Source organism: Delphinus delphis, chromosome 2 (assembly GCF_949987515.2).
Source record: "Delphinus delphis chromosome 2, mDelDel1.2, whole genome shotgun sequence".
Taxonomy (NCBI): Eukaryota; Metazoa; Chordata; class Mammalia; order Artiodactyla; family Delphinidae; genus Delphinus; species Delphinus delphis.
Genome location: NC_082684.1, coordinates 34,996,302 through 35,013,948, shown reverse-complemented (window position 1 = coordinate 35,013,948; position 17,647 = coordinate 34,996,302). Strand labels below are relative to the sequence as shown.

General features: G+C 36.9%; 1 protein-coding gene across 4 annotated transcripts in view; it reads left to right on the top strand.

Moving 5' to 3' along the window:
• PALS1 (protein associated with LIN7 1, MAGUK p55 family member) overlaps nt 1-17,647 on the top strand; it is a 103,113-nt gene that overhangs the window by 53,833 nt on the left and 31,633 nt on the right. For all 4 annotated transcript variants that reach the window (XM_060004368.1, XM_060004366.1, XM_060004367.1 and 1 more), the window contains exons 5-8: nt 12,238-12,315; nt 12,884-13,030; nt 14,219-14,380; nt 16,427-16,504. In XM_060004368.1, the coding sequence (XP_059860351.1) occupies nt 12,238-12,315; nt 12,884-13,030; nt 14,219-14,380; nt 16,427-16,504 (465 nt within the window). The remainder of the gene's footprint in view (nt 1-12,237; nt 12,316-12,883; nt 13,031-14,218; nt 14,381-16,426; nt 16,505-17,647) is intronic.

Here is a 17,647-nt window from a genome sequence, read left to right as displayed (position 1 = left end):
AACTACAAAATGATATTTGATTATTTGATTTTGAGATATTGAGGTATATACGTGTATAAGTATATATATAACAAAAACTTGCATCCAAAAGAACTGTCGCGAATTAACAAGAAAGAGACTACTTAGTTTTTTTTTAATGGGCAAAGGACTTGAACAGACGCTTCACAAAAAGAGGAAACCCCAACAGCCAGTAAGTATGAAAAGTCCAGCATCGTTAGCTAATAGAGAAATGCGAATTAAAACAAAATGAGAGACTACCGCATAGACACCAAAATGACTAAAAAAATTTTTGAAAGATTGGCAATGTTAAATCTTAATGAACTTACGGAGGAACTGAAACTCTGATAATGTTACTGGTGGAGTATAAATTGGTACTGCCACTTTGGAAAATGTTTGGAAATGTCTGCTAAAGCTGAAGTACCTACATCTGTGACCCAACATTTTTATGTCTGGGTATGTACCTGAGAGAGATGAAAACATATCCACACAAAGGCTTAAGCATAAACGTTCATAGCAGCCAGATAATCATTAGAAGCTGGAAGGAGCCCAGATGCACATCAACCAGTGAAAATTGAGTTAGACTCTCACTGTGGAAGAAAAATGAGTTAACAATCACAATCTAATGAGAAGTACTATGGTGGCAGTATGAAAAAGGTACCAAGAGCATAATGAGATGTGCCTACTTCAGTAGGGGTTGGGGAGAGGCAGACATGGCAGAGGAGGAGATTTGGGAGGAAGGAAGAAACAGAAAATTTAATATGCTAAGTCTTGAAGGACAGTTGGGAATTTACCTGAAAGCCCAAGAAAGAAGAAAAGCCTTTCCACTGGCAAAGGGTTCAAAGATAGTAGTGACTGAGAAAGCATGGCATATTTATTGCACAATGAGTAAGGAGTAGGATATGATTTTCAAGATAGAGTCCAGATCCTGAAGGCCAGATAAGCCATATTAATAAGTTTAAATTTTCTTACGATGGATCCACATTGGTAAACATTTTAAAATAATTAAATTACATGAATAGATGAAAGGAGAAAACCATATGATCAACTTGATGCAGAAAAGACATCTGAAAAAAAATTAATACCTTTTCCTTGATAATGAGAATTCTTAGAAAACCAGGTACATTTTGTTAACTTGATAAAGAACAATATCAGAAACTAATAGGGAGCATCTTACCTAATGATGAAACACCCAACATGTTGCTTTTTTTTTTTTTTTTTTAAATTTTTGTCTGCATTGGATCTTTGTTGCTGCGCGTGGGCTTTCTCTAGTGGCAGTGAGCAGGGGCTGCTCTTCATTGCGGTGCACGGGCTTCTCATTGCGGTGGCTTCTCTTGTTGTGGAGCACAGGCTCTAGGCGCCTGGGCTTCAGTAGTTGTGGCACGCAGGCTAAGTAGTTGTGGCCTCAGGCTCTAGAGCGCAGGCTCAGTAGTTGTGGTGCACGGGCTTAGTTGCTCCATGGCATGTGGGATCTTCCCAGACCAGGGCTCGAACACGTGTTCGGAACACGTGTTCCCTGCATTGGCAGGCAGATTTTTAACCACTGTGCCACCAGGGAAGTCCCCAGCATGTTGCTTTTTAAGCCTGGAATAATAAAAGGAATCTACAGACTCTCACCACTAGTATTCAACATTTTTCTGGAGGTACTAGCTAGTGCAGTAAAACAACAAAAAGTCATGAAATATAATGTTGTAGGGGAACAGGGAAAATGTGAATAAGTTTAATTAGTTACTTTGAAAAACTAAAACCTTGATTCATTTGGTAGTCAACATGAGGCCTATTAAAGCATAGATAAAATGTGTATACACACAGATATCCTATTTGAAAATGCAGGTAAAGAGATATTGAGAGAAATAATAAATTATTAACAAGGCTATCTCTGGGTGGTGGATATATAGGTAATTTTCTTGTTTAGATGTTGATGTGTTTCTCAAATTTAATACACAAAAGCCACTAAAGGAGAGTTCAAAGCAAGAAATTTATAAGTGATTGCAGAGCTACCGAAGGATTTTAAACAAGAGTTTGATATAAACAGGCTTCCAGTTTAAAGTATTATTCTGATAACATTGTGGGAGATGTGTGAGATCAAGAATGGAGTCCGGCGTAGAGTATGGAGGCTAGTGTAATTGTCCAGATGTAAGATTTTGAACAGCCATTGAACATGAAGTGAAGAAATATTTCAGTAGGAAATTAGGGCTTCCCTGTGGTGCGGTGGTTAAGAATCCGCCTGCCAATGCAGGAGACACGGGTTTGAGCCCTGGTCTGGGAAGATCGCACATGCCACGGAGCAGCTAAGCCCATGCGCCACAACTACTGAGACTGCGCTCTGGAGCCTGTGTGCCACAACTGCTGGAGCCCACGCACCTGGAGCCTGTGCTCTGCAACAAGAGAGGCCACCGCAATGAGAAGCCTGCTCACTGCAACGAAGAGTAGCCCCCGCTCACTGCAACTAGAGAAAGCCCGCATGCAGCAATGAAGACCCAATGCAGTAAAAAATAAACAAATTAATTAATTAAAAAAATAATTAGTATCAAATTGAAATAGTTATATTGTTATAAAACAGTATGACTAGCATGATCTCATTCTGGTAAAAGTAAGAAGTAAAGGATATACACAAAGATTTTCTCATGGTTATGAGGTTATGGGTGTATTGTTTTTGATAACCAACTTTATTGAGATATAATTTACATACACTTAAAATTGGTATGCTTCATTATATAGTTCAATATTTTTGGCACATGTATACACCTGTGTAATCTACCACCACAATCAAGTTATAGAAACATCCGTGAATGCATAAAGCTCCCTTAATTTCTTTTGTAGACAGTAACCACTTCCCACTCCCCAGACCCTGGGCAGCCAGTGATCTGTTTTCTGTTTTTACAGATTTGCCTTTTCTGGAAATTTCATATAAATGGAATAAAATAATATGTAGTCTTTTATATCTGACTTGTTTTGTTTAGTATAATGTTTTTCAGATTCATCAGTGTGTTGCATGTATTTAGTAGTTTGAACTTCTTGTTGAGTAGTATTCCATCGTATGCATATCCTACAGTTTGTTTAACCACTTTCCTATTGGTGGATATTTAGGTTATTTCCATTTTATTATTTAGCAGATGTGTAACAGTATCTTGTTTTAGTTTGCATTTCCATATGTTGAGCATTTTTTCATAAGCTGTTTCCCTATCTTCTTTTGGAAAATATTTTGATCTTTTTCCCATTTTAAAAATCATATTGTAAATTTTATTGAGTTGTAAGAGTTCTTAATGTACTCTAGTTACAAGTCCTCCTGTCAGATGTGTATCTCTTGGTGAATATTTTGGTAAAAACAAGTATAAGAATATAGGAGGATATATACCAAATGATTCTCCCTAGGTTTGGGGATTATGGTGAGTTTTATTTCCTTCTTTTGGATTATCTATTTTCTGATTTTTCACATTTAACATATACCATTTCTGTAATTTAAAAAAATTAGTTTAAAATGCTCTGAAGGAAAATAGAGAAGGTATTTTAGCTAGAGAAGAGTACAAGATGAAGAGAGAACTTTTTTTTTTTAAAGATAAGAGATTAGAGCATTTTTATAGCCTAATGGAAAGGAGCCAGTATGATGTAAGAATAGCCTTTTAATTCCTTAGGCCTTTGTAGAAGTAGCTCATGTTGTATGTTGACACTAAAATAGGCAACAACTGGATTAATAGGGGAAGGAAATAAACACTTAACAGGAGTTGAAATTTCTTTAGAAGGGGCTATCTGAGAGGTGCTAGGAACTGATTTAAAAGTAAAAATAGGAGGGAATTCCCCTGCAGTCCAGTGGTTAGGACTTGGCACTTTCACTGCCATGGCCCCAAGTTCAATCCCTGGTCGGGGAACTAAGATCCTGCAAGCCGTGCAGTGCAGCCAAAATAAATAAATAAATAAAAAGGTAAAGATAGGAAAAAAGTGTCTATACACAAAATTATTGAGTTGACTTTGTACATTTTGTTCAAAGTGCATTTCTAATCCAAAATCTTCTTTCTCTCTCAGGATTACTTTCTTAGGGACTATAAATTTCATTTTAAATTAACTGGGATATGATATATTTAAAAAAGAAAAGTACCCTATTTTAAAAATCAGCATTTAATTATTCACAGTTTTGGATTACTGCACTCGACCATTAGTAAGACTTTAATCGAATTCTTGCAAAAGATAATAATTGCTATGCCCCCCTGTTTATACATATAGAACTTTACATTTAGAAACATGTTTTTCTAGGTACCAAAACCAGAGGACAGGCTAATTTTGATGCTGTCATTGCTATGATCTACTTGTGGTCAAATTAGTTAATCCCAAAATTATCATCTCTTAGGTTTGATAGGGGAATTACTTTAAAAGTTATTTAAAATAACCATAAGAGGTATTAGAGAATTACTAGATTCCTGTTCTAATCATGAGTTACTTTTTTTAAAATTAATTAATTTAATTTTGGCTGCGTTGGCTCTTTGCTGCTGTGCACAGGCTTTCTCTAGATGCGGCAAGAGGGGGCTACTCTTCGTTGCGGTGCACGGGCTTCTCACTGAGGTGGCTTCTCTTGTTGTGGAGCACGGGCTTTAGGCGCGTGAGTTTCAGTAGTTTTAGCACTGGGCTCAGCAGTTGTGGCTCCGCGGACTCTAGAGTACAGGCTCAGTTGTTGTGGTGCACAGGCTTAGTTGCTTCGCGGCATGTGGGATCTTCCTAGACCAGGGATTGAACCTGTGTCCCCCACACTGGCAGGCAGATTCTTAACCACTGCGCCACCAGGGAAGTCCCAATCATGAGTTAGTTTTATTAAAAAATTATACTATATATTAATTTACTTCTATATGTTTTCATTGATGATGATAATTTTGGCTTTGTTAATCTGCATTGCTGCAAAGTGCTCTTTTTGGTACTTGAGTTACGAAGCACAGAAAGGAAGAAAATCAGAGGTATTAATAGTGAAAACATATATAGTATAATCTTTGAGGAAAACTAGTCCACAGAGCAAATTTGTACCTTTAAATATTTATGGTAGAAAAAAAGATGGAAAATAATTCGACTGAACATATAGCTCAAGTGATTAGAAATTGAAAAGGGAAATAAACTAAAGCAGAAAAAAGGAATTAAATTATTTAAATGGAAAGAACAATAGATTTAACATCAAAAGCTGGTTTTTTGACAAGTACAAGAAAATAGAGAAACCTTTGACCAGTTAGATGAAGGAAAAATACTAATAACATTAGGAAAGAAAAAAGAAGCATAGATGCAAACACAGGAGAGTAAAAAATTATAATTGCAACTTTATGTCACTAAATGTGAAAGTGCTGTCAGGTGGGTGGCTTTTGTAAGAAAATGTAAATTGCCAAAAGTGACTTAAGAAAAGGTAACCAAAAAAAGTAGTAACTATAGATAAAATTGAAAGTTGGAAATCCACCCCTAAAATAAACTACCAGGCCCAGATAATTTTACAAGCTCTATCAAAACATTAAGGGACATATGAGTCTTACGTTAAATAAACTGTTTTCATGTATAAATGTTGACTATTTCCCAGCTCATTGTGCTAGAATAGTATAGATACTAAAAACAGTAGTTCTGTAACCAGTGTATATGACTATGCTCACCAAGTCTCTAATCCAGTTTATGAACATTAATATAGAAATCTTAAAATGTGAGTAACTCACATCTAGAAATATATTAAGGTAATAATTTACTATGTGCTAGGTAGTGTGCTAAGCAGTTTATGTGGATTATCTCAATCTTTTAAGAACCTTAAATTGTAGGCGCCAATCTACAGGTGAGGAAACAAAGACTAAAAAAAATTCTTCATAATCAAGTGGAGTTTATCCTAGGAGTGCAAGAATTGCTTGACTTGGGTAAATTTTTTAATGTGATTCACTGTAGTATGGTGGTTGTTTCATTACTCCAATATAAATTTATATGTTAGTCTGTAACTCTTTAAAATGTCATCTCTGATTTAAAATGTAGTTACATAAACATATGATTAAAACACTATAAAATAGCAACATAACTGTTACAACAGTTCTTCCCTTATATAATCATTATTAGTCTCTTTTACATAGTATGTTTGCAGAAATTTTCAAGAAGGAAATACCTCATTCATAGGCATAAATAAAAATGCTATTGTCAATCAGGTAACAAGATTGAAAACTCTGTGAGAAAAAAATACTTCTTTAAAGTTATAATTCTCTTTAGTGCTTTTCTTTCTTACAAGTAGTTTTTACAATTTTTTTTTGAATTTTTATTTTATTTATTTTTTTAAGCAGCAGGTTCTTATTAGCTATCCATTTTATACATATTAGCGTATATATGTCAATCCCAATCTCCCAATTCATCACACACACACCCCACCACCACTTTCCCCCCTTGGTGTCCATATGTTTGTTCTCTACATCTGTGTCTCAATTTCTGCCCTGCAAACCAGTTCATCCGTACCATTTTTCTAGGTTCCATATATATGCGTTAATATACAATATTTGTTTTTCTCTTTCTGATTTATTTCACTCTGTATGACAGTCTGTAGATCCATCCGTGTCTCTAAAAATGACCAAATTCTGTTCCTTTTTATGGCTGAGTAATATTCCATTCTGTATATGTACCACATCTTCTTTATCCATTCGTCTGTCGATGGGCATTTAGGTTGCTTCCATGACCTGGCTATTGTAAATACTGCTGCATTGAACATTGGGGTGCATGTGTCTTTTTGAATTATGGTTTTCTCAGGGTATATATCCAGTAGTGGGATTGCTGGGTCATATGGTAGTTCTATTTTTAGGTTTTTAAGGAACCTCCATACTGTTCTCCATAGCGGCTATATCAATTTACATTCCCACCAACAGTGCAGGAGGGTTCCCTTTTCTCCACACCCTCTCCAGCATTTGTTGTTTGTAGATTTTCTGATGATGCCCATTCTAACTGGTGTGAGGTGATACCTCATTGTAGTTTTGATTTGCATTTCTCTAATAATTAGTGATGTTGAGCAACTTTTCATGTGCTTCTTGGCCATCTGTATGTCTTCTTTGGAGAAATGTCTGTTTAGGTCTTCTGCCCATTTTTGGATTGGGTTGTTTGATTTTTTAATATCAAGCTGCATGAGCTGTTTATATATTTTGGAGATTAATCCTTTGTCTGTTGATTGGTTTGCAAATATTTTCTCCCATTCTGAGGGTTGTCTTTTCGTCTTGTTTATAGTTTCCTTTGCTGTGCAAAAGCTTTTAAGTTTCATTAGGTCCCATTTGTTTATTTTTGTTTTTATTTACATTACTCTAGGAGGTGGGTCAAAAAAGATCTTGCTGTGATTTATGTCAAAGAGTGTTCTTCCTTTGTTTTCCTCTAAGAGTTTTTATAGTGTTCAGTCTTACAATTAGGTCTCTAATCCATTTTGACTTTATTTTTGTATATGGTGTTAGAGAGCGTTCTAATTTCATTATTTTATATGTAGCTGTCCAGTTTTCCCAGCACTACTTATTGAAGAGACTGTCTTTTCTCCACTGTATATCCTTGCCTCCTTTGTCATAGATTAGTTGGCCATAGGTGTGTGAGCTTATCTCTGGGCTTCCTATCCTGTTCCATTGATCTGTATTGCTGTTTTTGTGCCAGTACCATATTGTCTTGATTACTGTAGCTTTGTAGTATAGTCTGAGGTCAGGGAGACTGATTCCTCCAGCTCCGTTTTTTTCCCTCAAACAGCTTTGGCTATTCGGGGTCTTTTGTGTCTCCATACAAATTTTAGGATTTTTGGTTCTAGTTCTGTAAAAAATGCCATTGGTAATTTGATAGGGATTGCATTGAATCTATAGATTGCTTTGGGTAGTATAGTCATTTTCACAATATTGATTCTTCCAAGAACATAGCATATCTCTCCATCTGTTTGTATCATCTTTAATTTCTTTCATCAGTGTCTTATAGTTTTCTGCATACAGGTCTTTTGTCTCCCTAGGTAGGTTTATTCCTAGGTATTGTATTCTTTTTGTTGCAGTGGTAAATGGGAGTGTTTCCTTAATTTCTCTTTCAGAGTTTTCATCATTAGTGTATAGGAATGCAAGAGATTTCTGTGCATTAATTTTGTATCCTGCAACTTTACCAAATTCATTGATTAGCTCAAGAAGTTTTCTGGAGGCATCTTTAGGATTCTCTATGTATAGTATCATGTCATCTGCAAACAGTGACAGTTTTACTTCTTCTTTTCCAATTTGTATTCCTTTTATTTCTTTTTCTTCTCTGATTGCCATGGCTGGGACTTCCAAAACTATGTTGAATAATAGTGGCGAGAGTGGACATCCTTGCCTTGTTCCTGATCTTAGAGGAAATGCTTTCAGTTTTTCACCATTGAGAATGATGTTTGCTGTGGGTTTGTTGTATATGGCCTTTATTATGTTGAGGTAGGTTCCCTCTATGGACACTTTCTGGAGAGTTTGTATCATAAATGGTTGTTGAATTTTGTCAAAAGCTTTTTCTGCATCCATTGAGATGATCATATAGTTTTTCTTCTTCAGTTTGTTAATATGGTGTATCACATTGATTTGCATATATTGAAGAATCCTTGCATCCCTGCGATAAATCCCACTTGATCGTGGTGTATGATCCTTTTAATGTGTTGTTGGATTCTGTTTGCTAGTATTTTGTTGAGGATTTTTCCTTCTGTATTCATCAGTGATATTGGTTTGTGATTTTCTTTTTTTGTAGTATCTTTGTCTGGTTTTGGTATCAGGGTGATGGTGGCCTTATAGAATGAGTTTGGAAATGTTCCTTCCTCTGCATTTTTTTGAAGAGTTTGAGAAGGATGGGTGTTAGCTCTTCTCTAAATGTTTGATAGAATTCACCTGCGAAGCCATCTGGTCCTGGACCTTTGTTTGTTGGAAGATTTGTAATCACAGTTTCAATTTCATTACTTGTGATTGGTCTGTTCATATTTTCTATTACTTCCTGGTTCAATCTTGGAAGCTTATACCTTTCTAAGAATTTTTCCATTTTTTCCAGGTTGTCCATTTTATTGGCATAGAGTTACTTGTAGTAGTCTCTCATGATGTTTTGTATTTCTGCGGTGTCTGTTGTAACTTCTCCTTTTTCATTTCTAATTTTATTGATTTGAGTCCTCTCCCTCTTTTTCTTGATGAGTCTGGCTAATGGTTTATCAATTTTGTTTATCTTCTCAGAGAACCAGCTTTTAGTTTTATTGTTCTTTGCTATTGTTTTCTTTGTTTCTATTTCATTTACTTCTGCTCTGATCTTTATGACTTCTTTCCTTCTACTAACTTTGGGTTTTGTTTGTTCTTCTTTCTCTAGTTCCTGTAGGTGTAAGGTTATATTGCTTATTTGAGATTTTTCTTCTTCTAGAGGTAGGATTGTATTGCTATAAACTTCCCTCTTAGAACTGCTTTTGCTGCATCCCATAGCTTTTGGATCATCATGTTTTCTTTGTCATTTGTTTCTAGGTATTTTTGATTTCCTCTTTGATTTCTTCAGTGATCTCTTGGTTATTTACTAACGTATTGTTTAGCCTCCATGTGTTTGTGTTTTTTTGTGTGTTTTTTTTCCCTGTAATTGATTTGTAATCTCATAGCATTGTGGTCAGAAAAGATGCTTGATATGATTTCAGTTTTCTTAAATTTACTGAGGCTTGATTTGTGACCCAAGATGTTATCTATCCTGGAGAATGTTCTGTGTGCACTTGAGAAGAAAGTGTAATCTGCTGTTTTTGGATGGAATGTCCTACAAATGTCAGTTAAATCTGTCTGGTCTGTTGTGTCATTTAAAGCTTGTGTTTCCTTATTAATTTTCTATTTGGCTGATCTATCCATTGGTGTAAGTGAGGTGTTAACGTTCCCCACTATTATTGTGTTATTGTTGATTTCCTCTTTTATAGCTGTCAGCAGTTGCCTTATGTATTGATGTGCCCCTATGTTGGGTGCATATATATTTATAATTGTTATATCTTCTTCTTGGATTGATCCATTGATCATAATGTAGTGTGCTTCCTTGTCTCTTGTAACATTCTTTATTTTAAAGTCTATTTTATCTGATATGAGTATTGCTACTCCAGCTTTCTTTTGATTTCCATTTGCATGGAATATCTTTTTCCATCCCCTCACTTTCAGTCCGTATGTGTCCCTAGGTCTGAAGTGGGTCTCTTGTAGACAGCATATAGATGGGTCTTGTTTTTGTATCCATTCAGCGAGCCTGTGTCTTTTGGTTGGAGCATTTAATCTGTTCACGTTTAAGGTAATTATGAATATGTATGTTCCTGTTACTATTTTCTTAATTGATATGGGTTTGTTTCTGTAGGTCCTTTTCTTCTCTTGTGTTTCCTGCTTAGAGAAGTTCCTTTAGCATTTGTTGTAGAGCTGGTTTGGTGGTGCTGAATTCTCTTAGCTTTTGCTTGTCTGTAAAGCTTTTGATTTCTCCGTTGAATCTGAATGAGATCCCTGCTGGGTATAGTAATCTTCGTTGTAGGTTCTTCCCTTTCATCACTTTAAATATATCATCCCACTCTGTTCTGGCTTATAGAGTTTCTGCTGAGAAATCAGCTGTTAACCTTATGGGAGTTCCATTGTATGTTACTTGTCGTTTTTCCCTTGCTGCTTTCAATAATTTTTCTTGGTCTTCAATTTTTGTCAATTTGATTACAATGTGTCTCGGCATGTTTCTCCTTGGGTTTATCCTGCTTGGGACTCTCTACGCTTCTGGAGAGTGGCTATTTCTTTTCCCATGTTAGGGAAGTTTTCGACTATAATCTCTTCCAATATTTTTTCGGGTCCTTTCTCTCTCTCTCCTCCTTCTGGGACCCCTATAATGCGAATGTTGGTGTGTTTAATGTTGTCCCAGAGGTCTCTTAGACTGTCTTCATTTCTTTTCAGTCTTTTTTCTTTATTCTGTTCTGTGGCAACGAATTCCACCATTCTGTCTTCCAGGTCATTTGTCCATTTTTCTGCCTCCATTATTCTGCTATTGATTCCTTCTAGCTTATTTTTCATTTCACTTATTGTATTGTTCATCTCTGTTTGTTTGTTCTTTAATTCTTCTAGGTCTTTGTTAAACATTTCTTGCATCTTCTCAATCTTTGCCTCCATTCTTTTTCTGAGGTCCTGGATCATATTCACTGTCATTATTCTGAATTCTTTTTCCAGAAGTTTACCTATCTCCACTTCATTTAGTTGTTTTTCTGCGGTTTTCTCTTGTTCCTTCATCTGGTACATAGCCCTCTGCCTTTCTCATCTTGTCTTTCCGTGAATGTGATTTTTGTTCCACAGGTTGCAGGATTGTAGTTCTTCTTGCTTCTGCTGTCTGCCCTCTGCTGGATGAGGCTGTCTAAGAGGCTTGTGCAAGTTTTCTGATGGGAGGGACTAGTGGTGGGTAGAGCTGGGTGTTGCTCTGGTGTGCAGAGCTCAGTAAAATTTTAATCTGCTTGTCTGCTGATGGGTGAGGCTGGGTTCCCTCCCTGTTGGTTGTTTGGCCTGATGTGACCCAGCACTGAAGCCTACCTGGCTCTTTGGTGTGGCTAATGGCAGACTCTGGGAGGGCTCACGCCAGGGAGTACTTCCCAGACCTTCTGCTGCCAGTGTCCTTGTCCTCACAGTGAGCCACAGCCACCCCCTGCTTCTGCAGGAGACCCTCCAACACTAGCAGGTAGGTCTGGTTCAGTCTCTTATGGTGTCACTGCTCCTTCCCCTGGATCCCAGTGGGCACACTACTTTGTGTGTGCCCTCCAAGAGTAGAGTGTCTGTTTCCCCCAGTCCTGTGGAAGTCCTGCAATCAAATCCTGCTAGCCTTCAAAGTCTGATTCTCTAGGAATTCCTCCTCCCTTTGCTGTACCCCAAGGTTGGGAAGCCTGACGTGGGGCTCAGAACCTTTACTCTCGTGGGTGGAGTTGTGTGGTATAAGTGTTCTCCAGTTTGTGAGTCACCCACCCAGCAGTTATGGGATTTGATTTTATTGTGATTGCGCCCCTCCTGCTGTCTCATTGTGGCTTCTCCTTTGTCTTTGGATGTGGTGTATCTTTTTTGGTGAGTTCCAGTGTCTTCCTGTCAATGATCAGCAGTTAGCAGTTCAGCAGTTAGCTGTGATTCTGGTACTCTCGGAAGAGGGAGCGAGCACACATCCTTCTACTCCACCATCTTGAACCCGTTTTCCAGTTTTTACAATTTTAAATCGTACCTTTTTAAAAAAAAAATCTTTATAAATGCTAGTGATAGTTTTTATAACCTAGGAAGAATATTCTTTGTTTCTTAGGTACAAAGTGTTTTGAAGCCAATCCACCAGAAGGAAGGACAAGAATTAACTGCTTTGCTGAATGCTCCACATATTCAGGTAGAAAATGGAGAGAGCATCACATGTGTGGTTTTTCCAGCATCCAAAATCACTTTGAATCAGAGTCTCTTGGGCTAAAAGAGACCTCAGATATTAACGTAGCCTGTTTTGATTGCTTACAACTTCCACTGCAGAATAATTATTGTTGGATTATATATTTTTGTACTTAAAGTTAACCACATTATTTTTGAAACAACTTCTTATTCTTTACAAATTCCTCCCTTTTTTGGTCATATTTTTCCATACATTTTAATTATCTGTGATGTTGGACCCTTGAGGTAATTTTGTTTTTTATGAAGTTTAATAAGCATTTTAGACTTTGATAACTCATCCCAGAGTATTCCCTATTATACCTAACAAATCTTTAGTTATTATTAGCTATAAAAGTTACAGGGTTGCATCTGTACTTCAGTTGGAAAGTTTGGAAAGAGATCTGAATACATAATTAATTACAGCACTTCTTTTAAAGGTTTAATGATCAGGATACTATGTACATGATTAGGTTAAAATCTCTCTACAGAAATAAATCATGCTGTTACTTTAAATGCTATGGGTTTCTTTGAAACAGGCACTTTTACTGGCCCATGATAAGGTTGCTGAGCAGGAAATGCAGCTAGAGCCCATCACAGATGAGAGAGTTTATGAAAGCATTGGCCAATATGGAGGAGAAACTGTAAAAATAGTTCGTATAGAAAAGGCTCGAGATATTCCATTGGTAAGTGTCCCACATCTCTGATATAAGATCCTTTCTACACAGGGGTCTTCTGTATGGCAGATAGTTGAAGACCCTTTACATTTCTGGTAGTTTTTCTCTTTGGAGGCTAACTTTTTGGAATTCTTTTATGTTCTTCCTCATACTCCTTATTCATCTGAGAAATAATTTGTTCATCTTTTCTCACCCATAATTTGATGAAAATAATAGCTTGTGAAGTAATCGTTGAACAAAGAAGGGACAAGTAATCTGCTTCATTAGTCTGCCAGCTTTTTAAAAAAACAGTGGAAAGTCTGATCTTTTCATTCAATGTAATTACTTACATTACTTCACATATACTTAGAAGTATGCATTGTTTAATGTTAATATTTTGTAGTTTTTATATGTAGAACATTTTTCTGTTAGTCTGCTATCATTGACTTAATTTTCTTTATTTTCAGAGAAATATTTTTGAATCCTAAGTTCTCAAATTGTCTTGCACAGTGTGGTATATGAAATAGGGACTTTTATTAAAGGGCATTTTATGTAACTAGGTTTTCCCCACCAGAAAGAAAGAAATTGGGAATGTCATGACAAAATTTTAAAATAAAAGTTCAGGAGAAAAGTGTTACAAACTATCTACTTTCAAGCTTTATTCTGTATTTCATATTTCCAGTTTTTGAGTTTATATATTGCAGTTGTACTTCCAATTTGTGTAATAAATATTAATGTTTAATACATTTTAATGTGAATTGGATGCAGCTATCATATTTAACATTTTGATAATTAACCAGATTAGTATTCATCTCTTAATGATATTTTGAATTTAAAAAGACTTAGTTACAAGTCATGTTCACTAATTATACCTAAATATAGTATAACCATTTGAATAGCATCCAGCATATAGAGAACAAATTTGATTATAGGCTTTCACATTGTTCTTGAGCAAGTGCATTTTTATGCTGTTGTATGCTTCAAAAGTCTGATTTTAGAATTTTAACGAATGGAATGCTTCTGAAGCACAAAATGTGGGGGAAGTGATCAGCTTTCAAACCTAATTGCCATGATTATTCTAGCTGTGTAAATACATTTTTTCTCAAGATAACTGAAGGCTAGAATTGTTGAATACAAAAATAAAAATTAAAAAATGAGGACATGTTGAACCAAAAAATTGCATTTTTATTTAAATGTTGGCTATTGAATTTTTTTAAGGGTGCTACAGTTCGTAATGAAATGGATTCTGTCATCATTAGTCGGATAGTAAAAGGAGGTGCTGCAGAAAAAAGTGGTCTGTTACACGAAGGGGATGAAGTTCTGGAGATCAATGGCATTGAAATTCGGGGGAAAGATGTCAATGAGGTTTTTGACTTGTTGGTAAGTTGCCCCGTGTAGAAGAATAATTGATAGACTCTCAAAAGCCTCCTTTGTTATTGGACTTCAGAATAAAATATTTAAAAAGCATTTTAAAATTAACTGTTAAGATCTCTATACAATTTCTAGCATAATTTTCCCATGGTATAATTGTTTCCACAATATTTATTAGTAGAATTTTATTCTTGTGGGGGTGGAGGTGCTGCTGATTTTTTTTTCTTTATTACTACCAGGTATATTTTGTTCGCCTCTGAAATCACTAATAATAACTCATTCAAAAATACATGTATTAAATGCCTACTGTGTGCTAGCTGCTAGGAAACAGTAACAAAACAAAGTTCACACCCTCATGATTTTTATGTTCTTTTTTTTTTTCTTTTTGCGGTATGCCGGCCTCTCACTGTTGTGGCCTCTCCTGTTGTGGAGCACAGGCTCCGGACGCGCAGGCTCAGAGGCCATGGCTCACGGGCCCAGCCGCTCCACGGCATGTGGGATCTTCCCAGACCGGGGCACGAACCCGTGTCCCCTGCATCGGCAGGCAGACTCCCAACCACTGCGCCACCAGGGAAGCCCTCATTTTGGTTTTTTATTACCTACAATTGATTGTTGTTTCCTTAGCAATATTAGATAATAGCAGTGGTATAGATCTACATTGTTGAATATGATAACCATTAGCTACATGTGCTAGTTATTTCTATCTAAGGAACACTTAAAATTCAGTTCCTCATTCTTACTAGCTGCATTTCAGATGCTCAAGAAGCGTATGTTACTAATGGCTATCATATGAAGGTGTAGATATAGGAATATGGCATTCTGCAATTCCAGTCCACTGATCAGAATTCCGTCATCATAGGAAGTTCTGTTAGACAGTGGTGGTATAATCAGGAGGCCATTTAGAGCCAGCTTTTGAGGGTGATTTATGATCACTTCATATATACCCATCAATCAGATTTATATTCTTACTTACTTAGTATCAGTTGTTACATTAGAATCTCTCCTATCTGCTGACGTCTACTGAAGAATCTAGAAAACATCCTCACATCCTTATTGTCACCCAGTCCCATTCATTGCTTTGATAGCACAAAGTGCCAGTGGTCATTGTTCTTAGCCCTTGTTTTACTGGCTGCTGTCTCTAGATTGAGTACTGCTCCCTGCTATCTCAGGACCATAAGTGTGATTACTGTCTAGGCTGGAGGTAGCTGAGCAAGGTGGGCAGTGGTGTACAGTTGTCCCTTGGTATCCATGGGGGATTGGTTCCAGGGCCCCCATGGATACCAAAATCCATGGATGCTCAAGTCCCTTACATAAAATGGCATAGTTTTTGCATATAAGCTACGTACATCCTCCAGTATACTTTAAATAATCTCTAGATTATTTATAATACCTAATACAATGTAAATGCTGAGTAAATAGCTGTTTGCAGGTGGCAAAATCAAGTTTTGCATTTTGGAGCTTTCTGGAATTTATTTCCATCCGCGGTTGGTTGAATTCACAGATATGGAACCCATGAATATGGAGGGCCGACTGTGCTGGAAGATAATAGAGAACCTAGCAGTAAGACTCTATACAGTTATAAAATAGAATGAATGACAGAGACAAAGCATCTGGGAAGTAAGAATATTTGTGTACTTGCATCGCTTTTCTAATCCTAGTAAAATTACTATTTCAAATTCTACTGTATTAAAATCGATGTATGTCAGAGTAGATGACCCTGAAGTGCTGCAGTGTCTTCCAGTCCTTCACTGTGGAATCTTCCAAACTTAAACTTAATGGAAGATAAAAACCCTAGACTTATGGGCTAAGTGGCTTTTCCCAGTGGACGAGAGGACCAAAATTGCAGAATGTCATATTGCTGGGTAGCTCTATAATGGAGTCCACGAAAGGCATAATTTGTGCTTCCTGATAAAATGGGATTCATCTTTTCCAATTTTTTTTTTTAAGTCTCCTTGGAGTTCCAGAATAGTCCAGTTTAGGGACTATTGATCATAAGATCGTGGAATGATTTTCATAAATACAGCTTTTTAAAATAATGTACTTTTTCTGTTACAGTCTGATATGCATGGTACTTTGACATTTGTTCTGATTCCCAGTCAACAGATCAAGCCTCCTCCTGCTAAGGAAACAGTAGTAAGTGATTTTTTTAATGTTCATTATTTATTTTCTGATGGCTACTGTTTACTTTTTTCTTAATTAACAAACTTTATTTTTTAAGAGGATTTTTAGGGGACTTCCCTGGTGGTACAGTGGTTAAGAATCTGCCTGCCAATGCAGGGGACACGGGTTCAATCCCTGGTCTGGGAAGATCCCACATGCCACGGAGCAACTAAGCCCGTGCGCCACAACTACTGAGCCTGAACTCTAGAGCCCACGAGCCACAACTACTGAGCCTGCGCACCACAACTACTGAAGCTTACACGCTCTAGGGCCCACGTGCTGCAGCTGCTGAGCCTGTGTGCTGCAACTACTGAAGCCCACACGCCTAGAGCCCGTGCTCCGCAAGAAGAGAAGCCACCATAATGAGAAACCTGCGCACTACAACAAAGAGTAGCCCCCACTTGCCACAACTAGAGAAAGGCTGCATGCAGCAACAAAGACCCAATGCAGCCAGAAAAAAAAAAAAGAGTAGTTTTAGGTTCACAGCAAAATTGAGCAGAAAGTAGAGTTCACACATGATTCCCACTCTCACACATGTGCAACCTCCCCTGCTATCAACATTCTACACCAGAGTGGTGTATCTGTTACATTGGTGAATTGATGGTTTCATTATTACCCAAAGTACACAGTTTACTTTAGGATTCAATTTCGGTGTTGTACATCCTATGAGTTTTGACAAATGTATAATTACATATATCTACCATCGTAACGTACAGAATAGTTTCACTGCCCTAAAAATCCTCTATGCTCTGCTTATTCATCACTTCCTCCCCCCAACCCATGGCAACCACACTGTCTTGACTGCGATGGTTTACCTTTTCCAGAATGTCATATAGTTGGAATCTTACAGTATGTAGTCTTTTCAAATTGGCTTTTTTCTCTAGTGGTAAGCATTTAAGTCCTCCATGTCTTTTCATAGCTTGGTAGCTCCTTTCTTCTTAGCACTGAATAATATTCCATTGTCTGGATATACAACAGTTTACCCACACACCTACTGAAGGACATTTTGGTTGCCTCCAAGTTTTGGTAGCTATGAACAAACACCCCTGTGGAGGTTTTTGTGTGGATATAAGTTTTCAGCTCATTAATACCAAGGAATTGAAAACCTCAAACAAA